We start from the raw sequence: 20,857 nt of genomic DNA on the forward strand, positions 1-20,857 counted from the left end.
AGAAGAGAGACTTTTTCAACATCACTGAGAAACTATCATTACATCATCACACAGACACATTTTATACATTCTGTGTTTTTAATTCTTTTTTTTTTATCATTTATTTTTTCCACAGATCTGAAAATGCAAAACTCCAAAGAGAAGGAAAAACACAAAAAGAGTCACTCAGTATAAATCAAGCAGCTTTTGCAGGAATAATTTAAACTTTTACGTCTGTTATTAGTAAAACTGTCTGAAGAAAAAAAAGGAAATAAAAGCTGTATTTCAGAATTTACTGTCATCAGAGGAAAGATCTGGCGTCTCACAGACCTGAAGTTGTGAGGTTGATTGAATGGAAACAAATTAACGTCTCTATGGTTCAGTTTATCGTCACAGTGATCATCAGATGAGCGATCCATCAGTCGTCGTTTGGACGTTGTAAACGCACACGTTCAAAGTCTTCCTTCATGTCGTACCACTTCCTGTCTCTGTTTAAAACAGAGACTGTCTAGTGTCCTGTCTCTGCTGCCCCCCTGTGGCCATCAGTCCGTACTGCAGCAGGTCTCATGTCTGGGACTCCAGCTCGTAGGAGTTGTCCAGCTTGGTCTTGAGGGTCTTAAAGTCCGGCCTGTCGGTGGGATCCTGGCTCCAACACTTCAGCATGATGTCGTACAGGAAGTTCGAACACGTGGGCGGGCGTGGCATCCTGTAGCCGCGGGTCACCTGATCGTACGTCTCGCTGTTGCTGTAGGCTGCAGAGAGATGGAGAGAAGGGAGGGTGAATGTTTGTGGTTGTTGAAACTTAGCAACAGGGCGTCGTGGGGTGTTTAAAAATGTTGACTAAGTCGACTTTCAGTTCCCCCAACACCCCAGCTGAAGATCCCGACTTTTTCAGGGACTGTTTTTCACTTCTGTCGTTTTATTTTTGCTCTTTGGACTGAGCTGGATGTGTGACTTTATATAACTGCTTTTATAATCCTTGATGCCTCCTTATCAGAGCTGCACGGCTTTATCAGAGTCTAGATTCAGTCCAGTCATTTTCACCTGACTGCAACCTGGAGAAGTTTGCCTTCAATGGCAGTGAAGTGCTCTGTTTTTTTTTTTTGAAGAAAATAAAAAAAGGGGAAAGGTTTTGGGCATTTTTTGCCACCAATGATGAGTGCCAGTTATCATACTTTACCAAAGCAAGGGGCTGTTTCCTGAAGGCACCTAAGGGCTCATTTTGGCCCCAAGCTGGACCCTTTTTTTCCTCCCCAGAAGGCACCTTAGCTCATGTTTTTTAACACACATTTTGTCACCTTGTGGGCACCTTGGTGCGCATTTTGGCTCCCAAGACAGGGCTTTAACTCATGTTTGGCTTTAAAACTGACACTACTCCAGTTCACATTTTGGTTCCCAATAGGGCACTTAAGGCTCTTTTACTTTTTTACTTTCAAGAAGGGACCTTGGCACATGCTTTTTATCATGAATTTTTGCACCATGAGGGCACTTAACCACAAGAAGGCCATCCAGCATGAACTTTGGCTCCTGAGAAGGCACCTGACATGTTTTAGCCCACATTTTGGCCCCAAGAGGATACTTAAGCACATGTTTTGGCTCTTAAGAAGGCGCTATAGCGCACATTTGGCTTCTAAGAGGGCACTTAAGTGCTCATTTTGGCTCCCAATAGGGCAACCTGACATGTGTTATAGCACACATTTTGGCCCCAAGAAGGCCCTTAAGCACAGGTTTTGGCTCTTGAGACAATTAAGCTCAGGTTTTGGCTCCCATGAGGGCTCTTTGGCATGTATTTTGCTCCTAAGAAGGTGCTTTAGTGCTCATTTTGGCTCCCAAGAGGACACACTGACACGTTTTGTAGCACACATTTTGGCCCCTTGAGGGCACCTAAGACAGCTGTTTAGTGCTACTTTTTTGCTCCATGTAAGGCACCTTGGCACATGTTTTTAGTCCCCATTTTGGCTCCCCAGATGGGGCTTTAGCACATGTTTTGGCTGCCACTAGGACACTTTAGCCTGTATTTTTGACCCAATATAGGGCTCCAGCACGCATTTTGGCTCCTGAAAAGGCACCTTAATGCTTTTTTTTTTGTTTTGCCAGATTTGGCCCCAAGAATGCTTTTTGGCTCCCAAGAGGGAAATTAAGCACATGTTTTGGCTCCCAAGAAAGCACTTTAGCTCACATTTTGGATTTTAAGAGGGCACTTGAGTGCTCATTTTGGCTCCCAAAAGGGCAGCCTGACATGTTTTGTAGCGCACATTTTGGCCCCAAGATAGCCCTTTAGCATGTTTTTGCTCTTGAGCCACTTAAGCACCAGTTTTGGCTCCCATGAGGGCTCTTTGGCATGCATTTTGCTCCTGAGGGGGTGCTTTAGTGCTCATTTTGGCTCTCCCAAGAGGACACATTGACACATTTTGGCCCCAAGATGGCCATTTGGGCTCTTTTTTTTGCTCCCAAGAAGGCACCTTGGCACATGTTATTGCTGCTCATTTTGGCTCCCAAGACGGGGTTTAAGCACATGTTTTGGCTCCCAACAGGACGCTTTAGCCTGTATTTTTGCCCCAATACCAGGGCTCCTGCTTGTATTTTGCCTCCTGAAAAGGCACCTTAATGCATTTTTTAGCCAGTTTTGGCCTCAAGAAGGACTTTATGAGAACTCTTTGTGGCTCCCAGGAGGGTACTTAAGAAAATGTCTTGGGCCCTAAGAAAGCGCTTTAGCATACATTTTGGCTTCTAAGAAGGCACCTGAGTGCTCATTGTGGCTCCAGAGAGGGCACGTTGACATGTTTTGTATCTATATTATGGCCCAAGAAGCATTTTCTGGGTCTTTTTTTTCTCTCTAGAAAAGGAACCTTGGCACACGGTTTTTTAAGATGCATTTTGTCACCATGAGGGCACTTTAGTGCTCATTTTGACGCCCAAGATGGGGCTTTGGCACATGTTTTGGCTTCCAAAAGGACACTTTTGGACACTCTTTTGCCCAAAAAAGCCACTCCAGGCATCTTAACATGTATTTTAGCACGCTTTTTGCTCCAAGAAGGAACCTAATCACATGTTTTGGCTCTAAGAAGGCACTTGAGTGCTTATTTTGGCTCCCTAGAGGGCACCTCAGCACTTGTTTTATCAACGATTGGGCGACGGGTGATGGGTGGGGGATGAGGGGTGGGGGCGGTAACACCACAGTGTAACAGAGATCCAGAGTCTGTCTGTTCAGTATTTCAAACCAAAGAAACCAGCTTGTACCAGCACTCACCTGGGTAGGGGATGCCTCCGTACGTGGTGATCTCGTACATCAGGACGCCGAAGGACCAGACGTCTGACTTGATGGAGAACATGCCGTGGCTGATGGCTTCAGGAGCGGTCCACTTGTAGGGGATCTTCTTATCGTCTGAGATGTAGAACGGCTCCTGGAGGACAAACCTTGGTCTTTAACGGCTCGTTAACTTTATTAAGGATGATCAAACGCTTCCTTAACTCCTGTTTCCTACCTTGATGACCCGAGCCAGTCCAAAGTCGGCCACCTTACAGATGTTCCCCTCTCCGACCAGAACGTTTCGAGCCGCCAGGTCTCTGTGGATGCTGTTCTGCTCCTCCAGGAACGACATCCCATCAGCCACCTGGGCGCCCATGTCGATGAGGGATGCGATGTCTTGGTTCTGCCCCTCTGGACCTGGAGAAACCAAAATATGGAGCATGATCTGAGTTTTCCTCCTGGGTGTGGACGGTCTGAGTCGTCTCAGGCTGAAGGATGATGATGTTTCACTTTTTCTCACAGAAACGCTGAAAGAGGAACTCTGAGGTTTACCTCTCAGGAAGTCCAGCAGGCTGCCTTTCTCCATCAGCTCCGTGATGATGTAGAATGGCGTCGACGCCGTGCACACGGCGAACAGAGAGATGAGGTGGCGATGGCGGAGACCTTTCAGGATCTGGACTTCCCGGTGGAATTCGCGCTCGTTCACCACCTCTGAGCCTGTAAGGAGGCGACGCAGAGAGGAGGAAGAGAGGTTAATGAAAGAAGAGGAACCCACAGGAAAGAGGAACAGGGAGGAAACCTCGAAACCTTGATGAACAGACGTGAAATGAAGCTGGTCATAGAAAGATCAACGAAGGACGGCGTATTTCTGAGTGAACTGACGCTGTGAGTCATGATGGATGGTCAGATAACCTCTAAGGTTTCTGTAGCTTCAGTCGCTCAGTCATGATGATTTTTCTCTGTGTAACATCAGATGATCAAACCACATCAACCAGCACAGCTCCTGGCAGAGGCTGGTGGAAGGTCTGACACGCTGAGATCTGCTGTTTCCAGGAGTCACGAACACGCCAAGCCAAGAAAACCACAGCACAGATTTACAGCCTGGTACACAAACGTCAGCCTAGATATCATGACTAAAACCAGGACAGATCCCCAAAATACCAACCCCTACTGTCCCACATTTTGGTTCCCTTCTGTTGGGGTGTCAGACTAAACCGATCCAACGCCAGAAGGTGGAGCTAGAAACACCACAGTCTGCTGATTGGTGGAAAGAATCATCACTTCCTGTGTGACAGGCTGATTGTTCTTAGTAAGAAAGAGCCATATGCCATTCACAAGAAAACACATTTCCGGATGTCTTTATTGTTGCTCTTTGTTTACTGTGTGGCGTTTTTCTTCTTCATTGGATTTATTTGCGAGGTACACTGTGTCACTCTGCTATGGCCTCACGCTAACACGTAGCTGATGCAGCTATCAGCATCCAGCTTACACACCGCCTACCAAGAAGGACACAGTTGGCTGTGGAAACACAAATAGGATCAGACTGTTCTGATCCAAACCGGACCACTTGGTGGAAACCGGGCTTAACTTAACACAGACAAACATGAGCCACAGCCATAGGCACAAACACAGCTCCCCTCGGGCATTCTCCTTAAATAGAGGCACAGCATGTGCATCAGTTGTCTCATTGAAACCTGTAACGGCCGAGTAATGCTTTCCACCCAAACATGACCCAAATAAAAAAAAAAAAAAGATAAAAAATAAAATTTTATATTTAATTATTATTAGAAAATTAAATAAATAAATAAATAAATATGGTGTATATATATATATATATATATATATATATATATATATATATATATATATATATATATATATATATATATATATATATATATACACATATATATATATGTAATTTTGTTTTTAAATATCTATGAAAATATAATATTTTTTAGATATTCATATGTAACTTAATTTATATATTTTTATATATAATATATATATATATTTATATATATATTTTATATATATATAAAATCCATCTCATCACCCTGTATTTATTTATGTATATATGTATGTACTTCCTCATTTATCTATGGAAATATTAACCATCAATGTTTTTTTATTTATGATCTTTTTTTGTATTTATTTTGAAGTAAAATAAAAAAATAAAGTAATGTAATTTTATTTTTAAATATATATGAAAATAAGTAAATTTTTTTTTTGATTATATTTATTTTTATATTTTATTTTATTTATTTATATATAAATAAATTATATATTTACATATATATATATATATATATATATATATATATATATATATATATATATATATATATATATATATATATATATATTTAAATCCTTCTATTCACCCTGTTTTTATTTATGTATATATGTATGTGCTTACTTATTTATCTATGCAAATATTAACTACTAATGTTTTGAATTTATTTATCTTATTTTGTATTTATTTTGAAGTAAAATTAAAATTAAAAAATAAAAGAAAGAAAAGGGAAATCAGTAAAATAAGGGTTCCAACTGTATGCTTAATGAAAATAAAACGCCATTGTCCAATTCTGGTCATTTCCATCACAGGCTTCTAATGCTTTTCAACAGGGATTAGCCACATCCTCCCCTTTTTGTTGTCATTGTCAGCTTCCTCCTTCATCCCCCGTCCTACCCTCTGATGGAGACGATACAGCTCAAAAAATAAAACACAAAGACAGAGACTGAGACCAGCTCATGGATGAAAGGATCCAGGTAAAAGGAAACAGGATAAAGAAGGGTTAAAAAAAAGCAGCAGCTTTTTTTAAATTCAGCGTTCAAACTGAGTCAGGCTCAGCTCGATTGTGCAAAGTGAACGACCTTTGATGCAATAACTAAAAAAACATACCAGGGAAATATCATCAGAGCTGCTTGTGCAATGTTTGTAGTACCTAAAGGAATTCCTCCTGAGGTTGATCTGCTGTTTCCTCCTGACCTGAGACGACTTCAAGCTGCCTCTGCCCTGGCATGATCACTGTAAATTAAGTTACATCGAGACGTCTGAAGTTATCCTCGACTAACTGAAGATACGAGGAGGAGAGGTCAGGCATTCCTTCAGGATAAGTCACAGAGTTTAGAGAAAAACTTCCCTCCTCTGAAGTGACTCACCTGACACCAGCCTCCTTCTTATTGTCTGTGGATATTTGTCACTCTGCTGCACTGCATGAAAACAACAGCTCTGAGAGAGTTACACAACACGGCGGCATGTGGAGTTAGTTTAACTGTGTCACCTCAACGCCCAACATGAGAGTCCTCCACCTGCTCGACGTGTGACACATCGGGATCAGTGAGCGTTACTGTGTCGACTCTCTGCACATTGTCTTCCTGTGAGCGCACACCCAGTTTCACTCGACGCGTCGACACTTCACACACACACACGGCTGGAAACAAAGGCCTGCTTTTCTCCCGCCGCTCCAGAGTGAGGCAGAGAGTGTCGTGTTTGAGAAAGGTCTGAGTCAGGCTGTGTGAGATTTTCTGGCGTTTGGGGAATGAAAGGTCAGATGGAGCTGAGCGCTGCACAAACGCTGCAGGCAGAGAAAACAGTCGGACAGCTGCTGCAGCACATTCACGTCCACACAGCTTCTGTTGTGTTGACAGTCCTGCACGATGATTAATGAGCTCTGCCAAACGGGAACTCTTGATTTTTTAATGTTTGCATGAAGGGCTGAAGCTGGGCTGATTATTCTCTGTGCATGAATTTTTCAAACGTTTATAGAAACAAACGTTTTTACAGACTTGTTAAATCCTGCTCCACATCCACATCAGCTCAGTCCTGCAGAAAACTAAATCGTGCATTTAAATGCAAAGCTGTGCAAAGTAGCATTAGTGATGACATTAAAGAGGGGGTCTTCTGCTGGATGTTCAGACTGAGCGTGTGCAGATTTTCTAACCTCTACACACTCATACATTGGAGAAATCCTTGAAAGTGACCAAAACTACACAAGATCTTCATGAGACTTGCTTAAATGTAGAGGTTATCACCTCCAGAATCTGACCAATCAGAGGGGAGGGGGTTTGTGAAGCCGAAAGTCTTAAAGAGACAGCAGCCAAAAAAAAGTGTTTCAGACACAGGCTGAAATAAGGGTTTTTAAAACACCAGGGAGAGAAAAATAGAGATTTTTTTGAGCTGTAAATCCTGTAAAGTAATTACGGGAGCACTGGAGGGACAAAATAAAGCCTTAGTGAAACACAGTATCTCCTCTTTAAAGACACAGGTATACAACTTAAGCTTGATTGATGCTTGACGTGTCTGTGAGGTCCGTGTTGTGGCGTCATCTCAGCAACCCCGCCCCCTCAGGTGGTCTTATTCAAACAAAAAGTTTCCACCTAGCCCACCGCCTAAAAACTTCTAATTTCAGTGCAGAGACCACAGAGTGTATGATGAATGGACGATTTCTCCCGGACGTCGTCTGTTTCTGAAACAGATTTTTGAAGCTAATCAGCCGGAGCAGCCGTATGAGAAGTGGAGTGGACAGCTATTGGACGCCTGTCAGTCACATGAGCTGAGCTGTGCCTCTGATTGGACGAACTCATGATTGTAATATCCTCTGAGCTGCTGAGCTAGAAAAACAGTAGGAATGGTTACCTTTCACATCTTAAACGGTACGGTACCGATACCCAGTACCTGGTGATCAGTATCGGTACTAAACGGTACCAACTTTTCATCCTTTCAGCTGAGTTTCCTCCAAGCAGTCCGGTTCGGTTCAGTACAGTTTGGTTCAGTTAAACCTGATCCGGTTTGTGTTTCCACAGCAAACTGGGCCCTCTTGTGGTAGGCGGCGTGTAAGCCGGATGCTGAAAACCGCAGCAGTTAAACAAAAGTGTGACACCGTAGCAGCTCGACACAGTTTACCCCGCTAATAAATCCAACGAAGAAGAAAAACGTGACTCAGTAAACAAAGAGCACAGATGAAGACATGCAGCATTTCGTCCTCTCTGTGATTGACATGAAGCTCTTTGATACAAAGAACAATCAAGCTTTGTTTCAGAGAAGTCTGTGAGCCACCAGGAGAAATACAGCAGCCGCTGTCACACAGGAAGTGATGATTCTTTAGACCAATCAACGGTCTGCAGTGTTGTAGCTCCACCTTCTGAGAGAGGATTGGTTCAGTTTGGCACCCATAAAGGATCCCAAAGAGTGGGACAGCTCGCCTCGGATTTTAGGGATCTGTACTGGGTGCTGTACTGAGATTAAATGCTTGGTGGAAACGTGGCTTTTGTGTGTTTATATGGTGATAAATATTCATTTGTTTAATAAAATTTAAAAGTTTTTCAAGCCAACATATCTATTCTTCAATATATAACCTTGCAATGCTGTGTTCATGTCCAGTAGGAAAATCTCCAACTCTTCCACCTCCCTCACAGTCACAAGGATGCGTTCAGGTACCAAAACATGGTACTGTTTGATTTTATGTGAATGGGTACTGATAGAACTTAGTACCTAGAAAAGTACCTGATCTGATACCCATCCCTACTCTCTGGAGCCGACCTCAGGCAGACGCTGGAGAAACAGCAGATTTTAGCTTTGTCTCATATTTTTGGACCAGATGTTGACGCTCGGGGAAGACGCGCTGACGAACCAGAGCTCCATATGTCTGAAGTCCAAAAACCCTGACGTTTACATGACTCCTCACACAGAGATCACCGTGGCAACCGTGTCATGAAAAATTTCTGGCGTGAAACACTTGGTAGAGAACAGGAAATGTGATTGACGTCTAAGTGAGGTCATGGTTGGACGTCCAACAGTAGACCTAACCTGAACGTTGTAGATGTCCAGAACTGGATCTGCTGAGGTTTGAGGGTACGGATAAATTTGTGGGGGAAAGTGACAACAAAATGTCTTCAAACTGTTGTTTCTTGGAGTCACTAATAGACCGACCCACAGATGTTTGGGAAATCGATATAAAACGGAACAAAGCGCTCAGTGTTTGATGAAATCTCAGAGCTAATGTGTGTGAGTTTGTCTGTATGATCCATTTCTAGGCGCTCACAGACCAACAACACAAACCAACAAACCGTTGTCCTCCACGCTCTGAGTGAGCTGCTCTAAATTTACCGAGACAGAAACCAGTGGTCGGCCTCAGACCACAGCCAGCGACACATTTCTCTGCTCCACCAGCCGCCGTGACTCAACCCGTGAAGTCAGCTCTCTTACCGCTCTTGAGGACCTTGATGGCGACCTGGATGATGTTTTTCCTGCGTCCTTTGTAAACGTTGGAGAAAAAGCCGCTGCCCAGCTCCTCCTCCAGGGTGAACTCCTCTTTGGGGAGCTCCCAGTCGTCCACCGTGAAGTGGTTCAGATCCTGAGTCTGGGGACGTTTCTGAGGGAGGGAACACACTAAGTCAGAGCTGATCTAGGTGTAAATTCTACAATCTGGAGTGACTCTGCACAGAAACAAAGACTGAAAAAAGTTCAACTTTTAAAGTAAATTTCTCTTTTTCCTCAACGACCAATCCAAATCCAGAGGGGGCGGGACTTGTGAAGGCAGATTGAGCGCTAATGAGACTCATTTTATCAGTTTCCATGTGGTGATCTGCTGTTTACAGCACGGGGAAGCTGATGGAGTCACTGCTGTAGAAACGAGCGTTTTGACATCATCACTTCCTGTTTTCCCTGAAATAAGAGGAACAGAGAAATGAAGAAGCAGAGGTAAACACAGAAAACCAGCCCGGCCTACCCTCTTGGAGGGGGATCCCAGCCTGCAGGAGGTGTTGAGGCCGTTGACGCAGTAATGCTCCACCAGATCGATCAGGGAGCTGAAGCTGTGGCTGTGATCCACGTGGAAGTTTCCCTCCGCGCTCTGGAAGATCTTAAAGTGCTTCACCCGACCGCCGCTCCTCACTGCAGACAGAGGAGGGAAGACTCCATCAGTTAACGGACTCTGGGGTCTGAGCATCAGCTCGTTAGCTGGATCTGAAAACATGCTGCTGTTTGATACTGAGCATACGAGCTGCAGCTGAACCTCAGCGGTTAAAACTGAGGATGAAACTTTAACCCTTTAAGAGCCAACACTGTGCAAGTTAGCCAGGACATGTCTGTACATTTTTACACGCTGTGGCAACAAAGTCTCACCTCTTCTCCCTGGCTTTTAATCAAAGTTTACTGGACATCAGGCTTAACTTTTAATCAATTTCAATAAATAATTTTTTTTTTTTTTGTTTGTTTGTTTTATGCCATTATGCATTGTAGGACTGTATCCTGTTATTTGTGCAGCACTTTGGTCAACTTGGGTTGTTTTAAATGTGCTCTGTGAATAAAACTTGGGTTGAGTTGAGTAGATATTTATTAGTTTGAGACATGTGTTAATTTGTATTTTAATACAATTTTTGAAATTTTAAAAATTAGCAACAAAATGTTTGAAATAATATTTTAAAATAATTTGTTAATAATAATAATAACAATAATGATAATGATAATGATAATAATGATAATAATAGTAGTAATTTTTAAATTAATATATTATAAATTGCTAAACATTTCCAAAATTTTGAAACGTAAAAAATGTGCAAAATTAAAAAGTAATTGCATAAGTTTCCAAAAACAATTTTAAAAAACAATAAAAATAGAAAAGTTGATACATTTGCAAGAATTCAACAAGTTTTTTTTAAATATAAAAAAAATTGCAAAAATTTTAAAATGTAATAAATTGCAAAAATACAAATTAATTGCAAAAAATTGCAAAATTAGAAAATATAATGAAAACTTAAAAATATTTATTTAGGGAAAACTTCAAAAAAAATTAAAGATAGAAAATTTGTCAGTTTAATGAATCCATGCACACAGAATTAAAATTGGTATTTTCTTCCAGATCAGTCTTTTTGTAGATTCAGGGGCTGTTTACAAGTCAATGGTTTTAGGTTGAGACGCAAAAGTTTTGTTGCGTTTCAGCCTTGCGTTTAAAGGACGCAAACTTTTAAAAACAGCCTCCAGAGTGAAATTTTTCTGAAACGCTGCCGACACTGTTGCCTTGTAAACAGTGAGACGTTGTTTTCAGTGGAAACGATGACTTCACGTGAGCTCATACAACAGTCCGGGCTGATACCGATTATTTGAAGTCAAGGAGGCTGGTAACTGATATTTGAAGCCGATATTAATTTGCAAAGTAAAAATATTGGTGTCAGTTTCCTCTGGAACCACAGGAAGTTTATTCCACGTCTGTACCTAACTTTGTTTTTGAGATCAGCTATAGTCAGTTTTCTGACCTGTTAAAAAATGAATAAAAGTGAAAAATTTGCAGAAAGGCAACATCAAAACAAACAACAGTGTAATCAGATTTCTGAGTCTGAGTCATATTTTATCAGAGGTAACATTCCCAGAGGAGGATTGTTGTAGTAGCTTCCTGCACAATGTGACACGTCCTCATTCCTTTGAGATGAATCCTTCCTACACAGATTGTTAAAAAGGCTGTGTGGTTTGACATTTTTTCATTTATCTTTGTCCCGTTTTTTAATCTACTGCAGCCGCATGAAAGTCTAGTCTTTTCCACAATTTGCAGCCTTTAAAAAATGACTTTAATGCTCCCTGAAGCCCCCTAACATCCCCTTTTCACCTGTCTCTCCATCCCGTCTCACCTGAAATAACGTGTCCCACGTTCTCCTTCTCGCTGTTTCGGATCAGGAAAGCTCCGTCTTCGTTTCCTGGTGCCATCAGGTGGCTCTGCGCCTCGAAGCGGTTCATGGTCCCAAAAAACCATCTGGAAGAGACAGACAGGATGTGTTAGCTTGGTTTTAACCTTCATTTGTGTCTTTCTCTGGTTATTTGCTTCGTTTCCTTCAGGGATAATAAAAACCTAAACTTGTCTTCTTTTAACGCCCCAGCTTTAAAAGTTTAGTGTATCTGATCAGAGTTTATGAGGCAGAAAACGGCTCCAAAAATCCTCTGGCTCATCAGTTTGCTCTAACAGCCCGAGGCTGAAACCTCAGCTAATAAAAAGCAGAGTGTGAGCAGCGGAGGATAAATCTGTACGGCTCTTTATTAAACGCTTTTTACAGCCGTCCACTGAAAGCTGACGGGCTGGGAGACTCCAGTAACTTTGGTTTTAACACGAGCACAGAAATAACACTCGTCACAGCCAGGACAGTAAAACCAGTGAAGGAGACTGTGAGCGTAAAAACCCATTTTCCCCAGGAAATATCCCACTTCCTCTTTTTTCTTTACTTTACCCAGTGACTTGAAGTTTTCTTAAACATTTTCTGAGCAGAAGCTGAGCTTTGTTTCCAGGGTTTTATATTTGCGGACCGTTTCTGTGTTTCGATCTTGGTCAGACTTTCTAAAATAATGAGGCCATCACATAAGGATCTTCTGACTGATCAAAAAAGTGGACGTCATCTCCCTCAGCTCAAAATGAGGTCACCACAAAAACTGCTCCCCCTGGTGGCTGGCTGCAGTATAGGTCAAAAACTCGGTCTCCCCAGTCATTCCAGATGGGCTGTGTCAAACTTTAAAAAATAAAAACACCAGGTAGAAATGTTTCTCACGTCTGTATGCTGTGGGGATATGAAGATATTACTGGGCTGTGTTGTGTTCCAGTCCTCTTTTTTCTGAAATTTTCTTTTTTTTTATTAGTTATAAGAGGCTAAAAACAAGGATTAACCTCACGTTTAGCGATGATTGACATCTGATATTCTTGTGTAAATTTTTCTAAAACAGTAAAATTTGTCAGGTGGGAGAACCAAGAAGATATTGGACTCTAACGAGGAAAAAAAAAAACATAATTTTTGTCACCTGGCTCCACTCTCTACTGCACAGACTCTGGCTGAACAGTAGTGGTGCCTGTGACAGGTATTACGGCTTGAAAACCGTCCAATGGTTAAAGGCGGAGGAATTATCAGTCTACGTCATCATAAAGCAGCGTTTAGCTTCATTCATTCAGACGAGTTAGCGTTCTTTAAACACTAAATTCAACCTGTTATTAGCATAAAAATGTTCAGTTGTTCTGTGGTCAGTTTTTGAAACGATACTATACAACAGAGGCAACATCTATCGAGTTTGGACCATCAGAGAACAACCCGTGTTTTGGTGTTAACAGCCACCATGCTAACTGGTGACTCTCAGCTGACAGTGTCAGTAGCCACGGTTACATGAGGAGTTTTTTGTCTTTCTGAATAGGATCTTTCCGATTGACTTTTCCTAAAACACCAGTATACATGGAAAGGAATATTCCAGTCTCTGGTCTACATGCGCCGCTGTAATCAAACAGAATAGTCAATGGGGCATGCGCAGAAAACATAAACATCACAAGATTTATCAAAGCTGGAGGACGACAGTTAGTTTATTCTAATACTCCGTATTGCGAGTTTTTCGTCCGTCCAGTCTTGAAATTATGTTCAGTTCTTTCAAAGTTTGGATCAAAAACAAACTTTCCTCCAGTGCTGACGGCTCGCCGCCATTTTTAAAGTTGAGGAACGTCTCTAGTTGCGTCTTACGTCATATCTGAGCATGCGCTGAAAGAACGCACCCTGACAACTTTCCGTCTGAGTGGATACATGATACCTCAATCGGTTTGGGGAAAGGAGTATTCCACCCCTGTGAAACTGATTAAATGTCCATTTGGATTGACACTTTTCTTTCTGAATGAGGAGTTAACAGGGTCACGCTTAAAAAAGAAATAAAAAATAAAAATAAAAAAGTTTGTTAAACACCACAGAGTTTTTTAGATTTTTTTTGAGCAGGAATGCTAATTATTAATTATTTTATAGGAGTCAACATATGCACCAAGCGGCAACGTCTGGTCCAAAATATGAAGCAATGCAAAAAGTGATGAAATCTGCATTCAAAAATTCAAAGTTTTTAATTTGAATTTTGGTCACTGTTTGTTTCCATAGTCATCATGAACTAAAGATGAAAAGTAGCTGTAACGCGAGCTGAGTTGTGTTTGAAAATGCGCTGTCCCTTTAAGAAATGACAGTTAGTAGAGCCAGACAGATAAAGGTTGAGTAAGTGACAGTTTGGGCCCTGAGACCTCTAACACCTCTGCAGAAACGTGCAGGAAGCAGCCAGATTTAGTCTGTGTGGTCATGATGTCATGTGGCTTCCTGCGTGCGGCGAGTCTCTGCTCAGCTTTCTCACCCTCTCTGAGACTCCGCCTCCTCCATAGCTCAACACGCCGACGTGTGCGTGGTCACTGTGGCGTCTGATAAACTCACACACGTTATGTTTATGTCAGCTGCAGAGGAGGGGGAAGGTGATGTCACCTGGTACCTGCGTATGACAGGATACACACATACACACACACACACACACACACACACACACACACACACACACACACCTCCTCTGCTTTATGAATCATAGTTTTAACAGGGAGTGTTTTATTTTGGTCCATGTTCGGTAAATTTCTCTGAATCAGCAGCGTGAACGGGATCGATCAAAACAAAGATCATTTGATTTCTACATAAGTCAATTCAAAGTTGTGTGGAGCTGGATCCTCCTCTCCCATTCATTCTAATGGGGGGAGCTGAAAGGGCTTTTTTGGAGTTTACCGACTTTGAGGGCTCGTCATTCAAAAACCATTTGAGAAACAACAAATTTACGCAGAGCTTTTGTAAAGCAGGGTCCACTCTGTCATCTTTGCAAATTTCAAGCCGATACCATTTATGGCCGAGGAGAAGATAACTTTTGAAAAAGTCCCAAAACTTGGCCAAATTTAAATTGAAAGGCAAATTGCCGGCTTCCTGTTCGGAATAAGTCAGGGGTGTCTGTGTATCGTTTGTGTGTCTCAATAAGATAAACATTTTGATATGAGTTTGATCTCTCTACAACATTTCTACTGTCATTAAGAGCTGTTTTACTGTGCCTGGGTGGCGCTAGAGAGCACATTTTGGTACGTTGAGGATGAATGTTTTGAATTATATTGAATTCAAGGCCGAATGTGAGGTGTGTGCAGATTTTGTTGAGTTTACAAGCATGTTTGGGGGTCAAACTAGTAGAAGTGTCCTAGTCCGATATGGATATTGGATATCGGACCAATATCAGCAAAAAAAGCAAGTATTGGTATCGTATCGGAATGCATCTAAAATCTCCGATATAAGCAGTTTCTGTTCCCCATTGGTTAATAATAAAGGGGTCAGTTTTTCCTCATACCTACTGTTGCTGACTACTGTTCTTTGTTTGAATAATATCACTTAATCAAGCCTTTTCTAACATGACAGACAAACTACAGAATAAGTAATTAAAGTATGCATGTTTAATGCTGATATCGTATCAGATTGATATTGGTATCAGCCAATACTCATTGCTGCAGTATCAGAATCGTATCGGAAGTGAAAATGTTATATCCGGACATCCCTACAAACTGGGCTCAAAGAGTGGGCAGAAGAATGAGAAAAAAGAAAGAAACGGAGCAAAACAACAGTGTCGTCGCCTGATTTAAGCCTTTTAAACTGGAACTAAAGATGCCAACCAAAACTCTGAGGAGCATCAGTCGAGCTTCTGATGAAACCTGTCAGTAAATTTCCACTGTCTGCACCTCCTCCTGCAGCTCAGCTTTTCTAACGCTCGGTGTGTGCAGCGTGAGATCCTCATCGCTGTGATCACCCTGACAGATGTCTCCTTTCTAAATCTAAACCTCCGCTAACAGCTTCTTCGACTCCTCTGAGCGTCCCTCAGCAGTGATGCAAACTGTGGCACAAACACGCCGTCACTCTTCATCACCACTTCTGGTTTTGGGTTGCTTCGGCAGAACAGGAAGTGTGTAAAGTCTGGTTATCCCCACATGTGACCAGGTGCTGAAATTAATTATAGAGAATGATTTCAACCTGATTCACACATTTCACTGACGCATTTCGTCACCGGTGGCACCAGGGAAGTTTGACTGTTGCGCTCAGGAGCTTCCAGATTTGTCAACACAGGTTACAGCTGATTTATTTTATCTTTTATTTTCTTGTTTCATTTTCAGTCAATTTAGACTTGCTTTTTGGTCCTGTGGGGAATTTGTCTTGAGCAATAGAGCAAAAGGAGCATGCAACTTTGTGCAGCTCAGTTTAAGTCAAATAACAACCCAAGATCGCCTGAACCAGGTAAACTAGAGTCTAAAGAAGCTCCTTAAACATGCACAGACTGAAGACATGAAGCATCAGGGACCAAATCTGAAAGATAAATTAAAAACAGGAGGTGAACTCGTTTATCAGAGATCAGGTTTGTCTGGTTGTTTTTTCCGTGAAGAGATCTTAAATCTGTTTCTTTCCTTTTTCTGTTCCTCCTGAAAACGAAGGGAACAGTTCATATAATCAACGCCGACCAAAAGACGATAGAAGTTTCGATAAGTTGCTGCTGTGTAGAAGCGTAAAGGTCGGTGCCTCTTTCTCATGGTGCAGGTCTGGATCATATGACAGGTGGATAATCTGCTCTGTAACCTCAGAGCGTGAACTACAGGTTGTGTTTCTGCAGCCAAAGCTTCAGTATCAGAGAGTTTGTGCGAGGTCGCTGCTATACGTGGTGTGTGTGAGCAGGCGTTAGCGTGAGGATCCCTGACTCACCTCCCTGAGCTGAAAGACTTCATCCCCGTGGTGTTCAGGGAGGAGCAGAAACAGTTTTTAATCTTTGATTTATCGCATTTTGTTTGGCACAAAAACACTTCCTCAATCAGCGAGCGCTACAATAAAAACAAATTATCGCTGTAAATGTTGCAGAGTGATCGAGCTTTGATCCTTGGCTGAAGAGTGGTGGCATCATGAGGAGAAGGGTGTTTTTTTAACCGTGGCGTGCACAGGGAGCAGAGTGGTGCTGTCTTGGGATCCAAAGAACACATTAAAGCAAACTTTTGGGAGCTAAAACATGAACGAAGTGTTCCTTTGGGGGCAAAATGCACGCTAACATGCCCCGTTAAGAGCCGAAACCTGCGCTAAGGGGCCTTTTCGGGAGGCAAAACATGAGGAAAGTCTCTCCTTCCAGGATAAAATGCATGTTTAAGTGCCCTCTTCAGAGCTTAACACAGACTCAGTGGCAGTCTAGAGTCAAAGAACACCTTGAAGTGCCTTTTTGGGGGCTAACATGAGAAAACCTGCACTCAAGTGCCCTTACGGAAGACCAAAGTCCTCGCTAACATGCCCCTTTCAGAGCCATAACATGCTAATGCACCTTTTCAGGAGCTAAAACATGAGTGAATGCCTTTTGGGAGCCATAGTGCATAGTCAAGGCCCCCCTTGAGTCACAGTTTGCTCTAAAGTGCTGTCCTGGGGGCCAAAATACTTGCTAAAGTGTGCTCGTGTTAGCAAAAACATGCTAAGGTGCCTTTTCAGGAGCCAAAACATGAGGAAAGTGCCCTTTTCCAGGCTGATGTGCACACTAAAGGGCCATCCTGAGTCAAAGCTTGCTCTAAAGTGCCTCTTGCGCTAAAGTTTTGGAAGCCAAAGCACACATTTAAGTGTCCTTTAGAAACCAAAACATGAGCAATGTTCCTCGTTTGTGGCCACGTTGCACCCTTAAATGTCCCCGTGAAAGCAAGAACACACTAAAGTGCTGTTTTGGGAGCCAAAACTTGAGTAGTGTGCTTTTTGGGGGGGGTCAAAACACAGAGGTGTCTAAATGTAAGTAAAGAGCTATTTTGTGCAATACATGCTAAAAACATGCTGTCCTCTTTTGAGCCAAAATCTGCACTTAAGTTCCTTCTTGGAGGCGAAAAAGTCTGCTTTTCATCCCTCAAACACGCAGAATTAAGTGCACTGTATGTGCCTTTTCTGCTCCCCCCCCAACCCTCAAAAAGTCTGTGCACGCCCCTGCACACGTTAACCGACGGTGCTCGACCATAGGCAGGGGCGTAGCTACAATTAGGCAAACACAGGCAATTGCCTGGGGCCCCAAGATTCCCAGAGCCCCCCAAAGCATCTCTTAAAAACTGATTTATGAAGTTCTCTTCAGTTGAAAGCATTTCTTTTTTCTAAATCTTACTTCACATGCTTCAAAACACATCAAAGGTTTAATCTGTAATGATGGTTTTGGCTCCTCCCCCTCCCTTCTTATTCAATGGGCTATTCCATGTTACAACACATCTGAACATTTGATTCAGGAAGAAAGTGGGAAAAACACTTTTTACCATTTTTTTCTTATTTTCAACCAAGTGTGAAATAAAACCAATGTTGCTCTGAGATCTGAGATAAACATATCAGACTTTTAGGATTTTAAGGACTTTATCTAGCCCAGGAAACAGGATCATTTTCTCTAAATCAAACTTTTGGAGTTGGTGATAAACATTATTGTATAAATCTCTTTTTTGGAAACATAACTCACTGGACAGGGGGTCAAATAAAAATACATTCACTTTAAAATAATAGGACCAAAAAGTATGGTAACAGTAAATATCACCTCTTTCAGTAGATTTGTTTCCAGTTTGATGTTGTGCTTGATGTTTACATATTTTTTCTTTACTAAATTATTTTTTTCAATATTTACCTATTGTAATGTTTTTCACTTCATCCTTTCTTGTTTGTTCCTGTTACTCTGTAAATTCCCCACTGTGGGACAAATAAGCTGTCAATTGACCATAAAAGATTTCAAATCCAGGACAAAGTGGACTAAATGATGGATTCACTTTTTTCTAAATCAAACTAAAGTACAGAACTTGAGGAAATGCATTTAGTTGTGTTAAGTTAGCATGTACAAGATTAGCACTGTCTCATGCCTTGATTCTGGGAAAGAGACAGTGGACCCAGGGAAGGCCAGTCTAGCTCTGAGGAAGAGGAGTTACAAGGACATGGAGGGCCCCATGGACTGGGTTTGCCTTGGGCCCCCAAACCACTAAATACGCCCCTGGCCATAGGTTAACCTTTGAGTCTCAGGTGGATTAAGCTGTCCAGTGTTAAAGTGGATAACACTTTTATGAAAATGTTTTAATCGTGTTTTATCGAGCGCTTCCATCAGGTCGCAGATCCCGTGTACCAAAACTCAAAACGAACAGAATGAGGAACTCTTTGGATAACTCCCTGTAATGTTGGCGCTGTGTTTATTTACTGCTTTGTATTGTATTTATTGTTGCTATGCTGTCTGTGTGTTACTGCTGGCTGTAGAACAAATTGCTCCTGGTGGATGATAAAGTTTACCTTGACCTTGACTCTGCTGTTCACAGCCTGTGATTCCTGCAGTCCCTGTTTTTAACGCGTGATGAAGTAACTTCAATGAAGCAGTAGAAGCTGAAGCTTTGATTTGAAGAACTGTAACTTCCCTTTCTGCTTCCTGGTCCTTCCTCTCTGCTCTCTCTCACTGTTTCATGTTTTTGTCACACACACACACACGCACACACACACACACACCTCTGTGTCTCCTTACGGGAAGCACATTATAGAAATCAGCTGCTCATCTTGGCTTGATGACAAGAATTTCTGCAGAGTTCAGAATCTGCTTTTCAACACCTAAAGCTTGTTAAGTTAGTTTCATCCCTGCAGAAACCTCTGCACATGCGCAGAAACAGCTGAAATAACTCAGAGAGGAGCGTTTTGGTGAAGTTGGGCTCATGCGTAAAGGTGCGAATCAGCAGAACTCCAGAGGAGCTGGAGTTAGATCTGCTGTAAGAGGTGAAAAGTTGTGAGTAAGCCTCTTTAAAGCGTGTTCAGTCCACTCACGGTTGGGTCTGCAGGGGCTCGGCTCTGGTCAGGTAGTTCTGCGGAACGATCCCGGTGTCCAGGACGCACCCGTTCTTATCGATCCTCCGCGCGGTCCACCAGTCCCCGTTCCGGTTCACCACACTGAACAGATCCCCTTCTTGGAAGGACAGCTCCTCGGGGTGCCGGGCCTCGAAAGCCCACAGGGCCGTGTAGATAGATCCGCTCTCCTGGAGTTTCTCCCGCCGTGGCTCTGGTACCGGAACCGGCACCGGCACCGGAGCCTCCGACGACTTCGCTCCCTTCTTCCAGAGTGACTCCAGACACGGGCACGCTCTCCGCAGACACTCAGCCATGGGAGACCATGAACCGAGCCGCGGGTCGGCGCGCGGCGGCAGCAGGGACAGCCAGTCACAGCCAGTCACACCTGTCCGACAGGTAGAGAGCACGGAGCGCGAGGATGGAATGTGTTCACACAGGAACCCGCTGCGAGAGTGTGTGAGGAGCAGTGTGTGTGCTGCTCTGAAACACAGACTCTTACTTCCTCCTGCATGACTGTATTCACACACACACACACACACACACGCGCACACACACCTCCTAACCCCGCCTCTGACGGGACACGCGCGTCAGAAAAATCACACTTTGCCTCCGCAGAGGAGGAGGAGGAGGGCTGTGGATATAATTAGGCAGATATAGAAACATGAATTTTTTATTCAGGCAGAAAAAGTGAAACTTTAAAAACTTCCTAAAATCTTTCTTCAGATGATTCAGGAAGAAGAAAATCTCAGTCACCACAGGAGTCAGAGAAAAACAGCTGCAGTCACCAGGCATGCGCAGGAAGACACAGTGACTGCATAGAAAATATAGAAATGTGTGTGTGTGTGCGTGTGTGTGTGTGTGTGTGTGTGATTTTTTAACAAATATGTAGGTCAACAACAGAAGAGCACCTGTTTATGGGAAAGGGAAAAAGCTCCTCCTGTTTTATTCGTAGTTTTCCGATAAGAGAGCGCTGAGAGCAGGGGCGTGCACAGACTT

The 20,857-nt window shown here is 42.6% G+C and overlaps 1 protein-coding gene across 1 annotated transcript; it reads right to left on the reverse strand.

Moving 5' to 3' along the window:
- Positions 1–170: 170 nt before the first annotated feature.
- Positions 171–20,328, reverse strand: LOC141798925 (protein-tyrosine kinase 6-like). The gene is made up of 8 exons (XM_074680875.1): positions 19,841–20,328; positions 11,858–11,979; positions 9,964–10,127; positions 9,441–9,606; positions 3,782–3,946; positions 3,465–3,646; positions 3,230–3,383; positions 171–731 (listed from the first exon to the last, which is right to left on the reverse strand). The coding sequence occupies exons 1-8, from the start codon at positions 20,173–20,175 to the stop codon at positions 544–546; spliced, it is 1,476 nt and encodes a 491-aa protein (XP_074536976.1). The 5' UTR covers positions 20,176–20,328; the 3' UTR covers positions 171–543.
- Positions 20,329–20,857: the final 529 nt, after the last annotated feature.

Source organism: Halichoeres trimaculatus, unplaced genomic scaffold, assembly GCF_033239565.1.
Source record: "Halichoeres trimaculatus isolate MK-OKI-2021-1 unplaced genomic scaffold, fHalTri1.1 fHalTri1_scaffold_11, whole genome shotgun sequence".
NCBI lineage: Eukaryota > Metazoa > Chordata > Actinopteri > Labriformes > Labridae > Halichoeres > Halichoeres trimaculatus.

What these genes read in the sequence shown, in the direction of transcription:
- LOC141798925 (XM_074680875.1), bottom strand. Translation starts at nt 20,175, where the DNA reads ATGGCTGAGTGTCTGCGGAGAGCGTGCCCGTGTCTGGAGTCACTCTGG. An exon ending in CCTGCTGGACTTCCTGAGAG is followed by an intron (nt 3,647 to 3,781) that starts GTAAACCTCAGA and finishes TGGTTTCTCCAG; the next exon opens with GTCCAGAGGGGCAGAACCAA. An exon ending in GACTGGCTCGGGTCATCAAG is followed by an intron (nt 3,384 to 3,464) that starts GTAGGAAACAGG and finishes TTTGTCCTCCAG; the next exon opens with GAGCCGTTCTACATCTCAGA.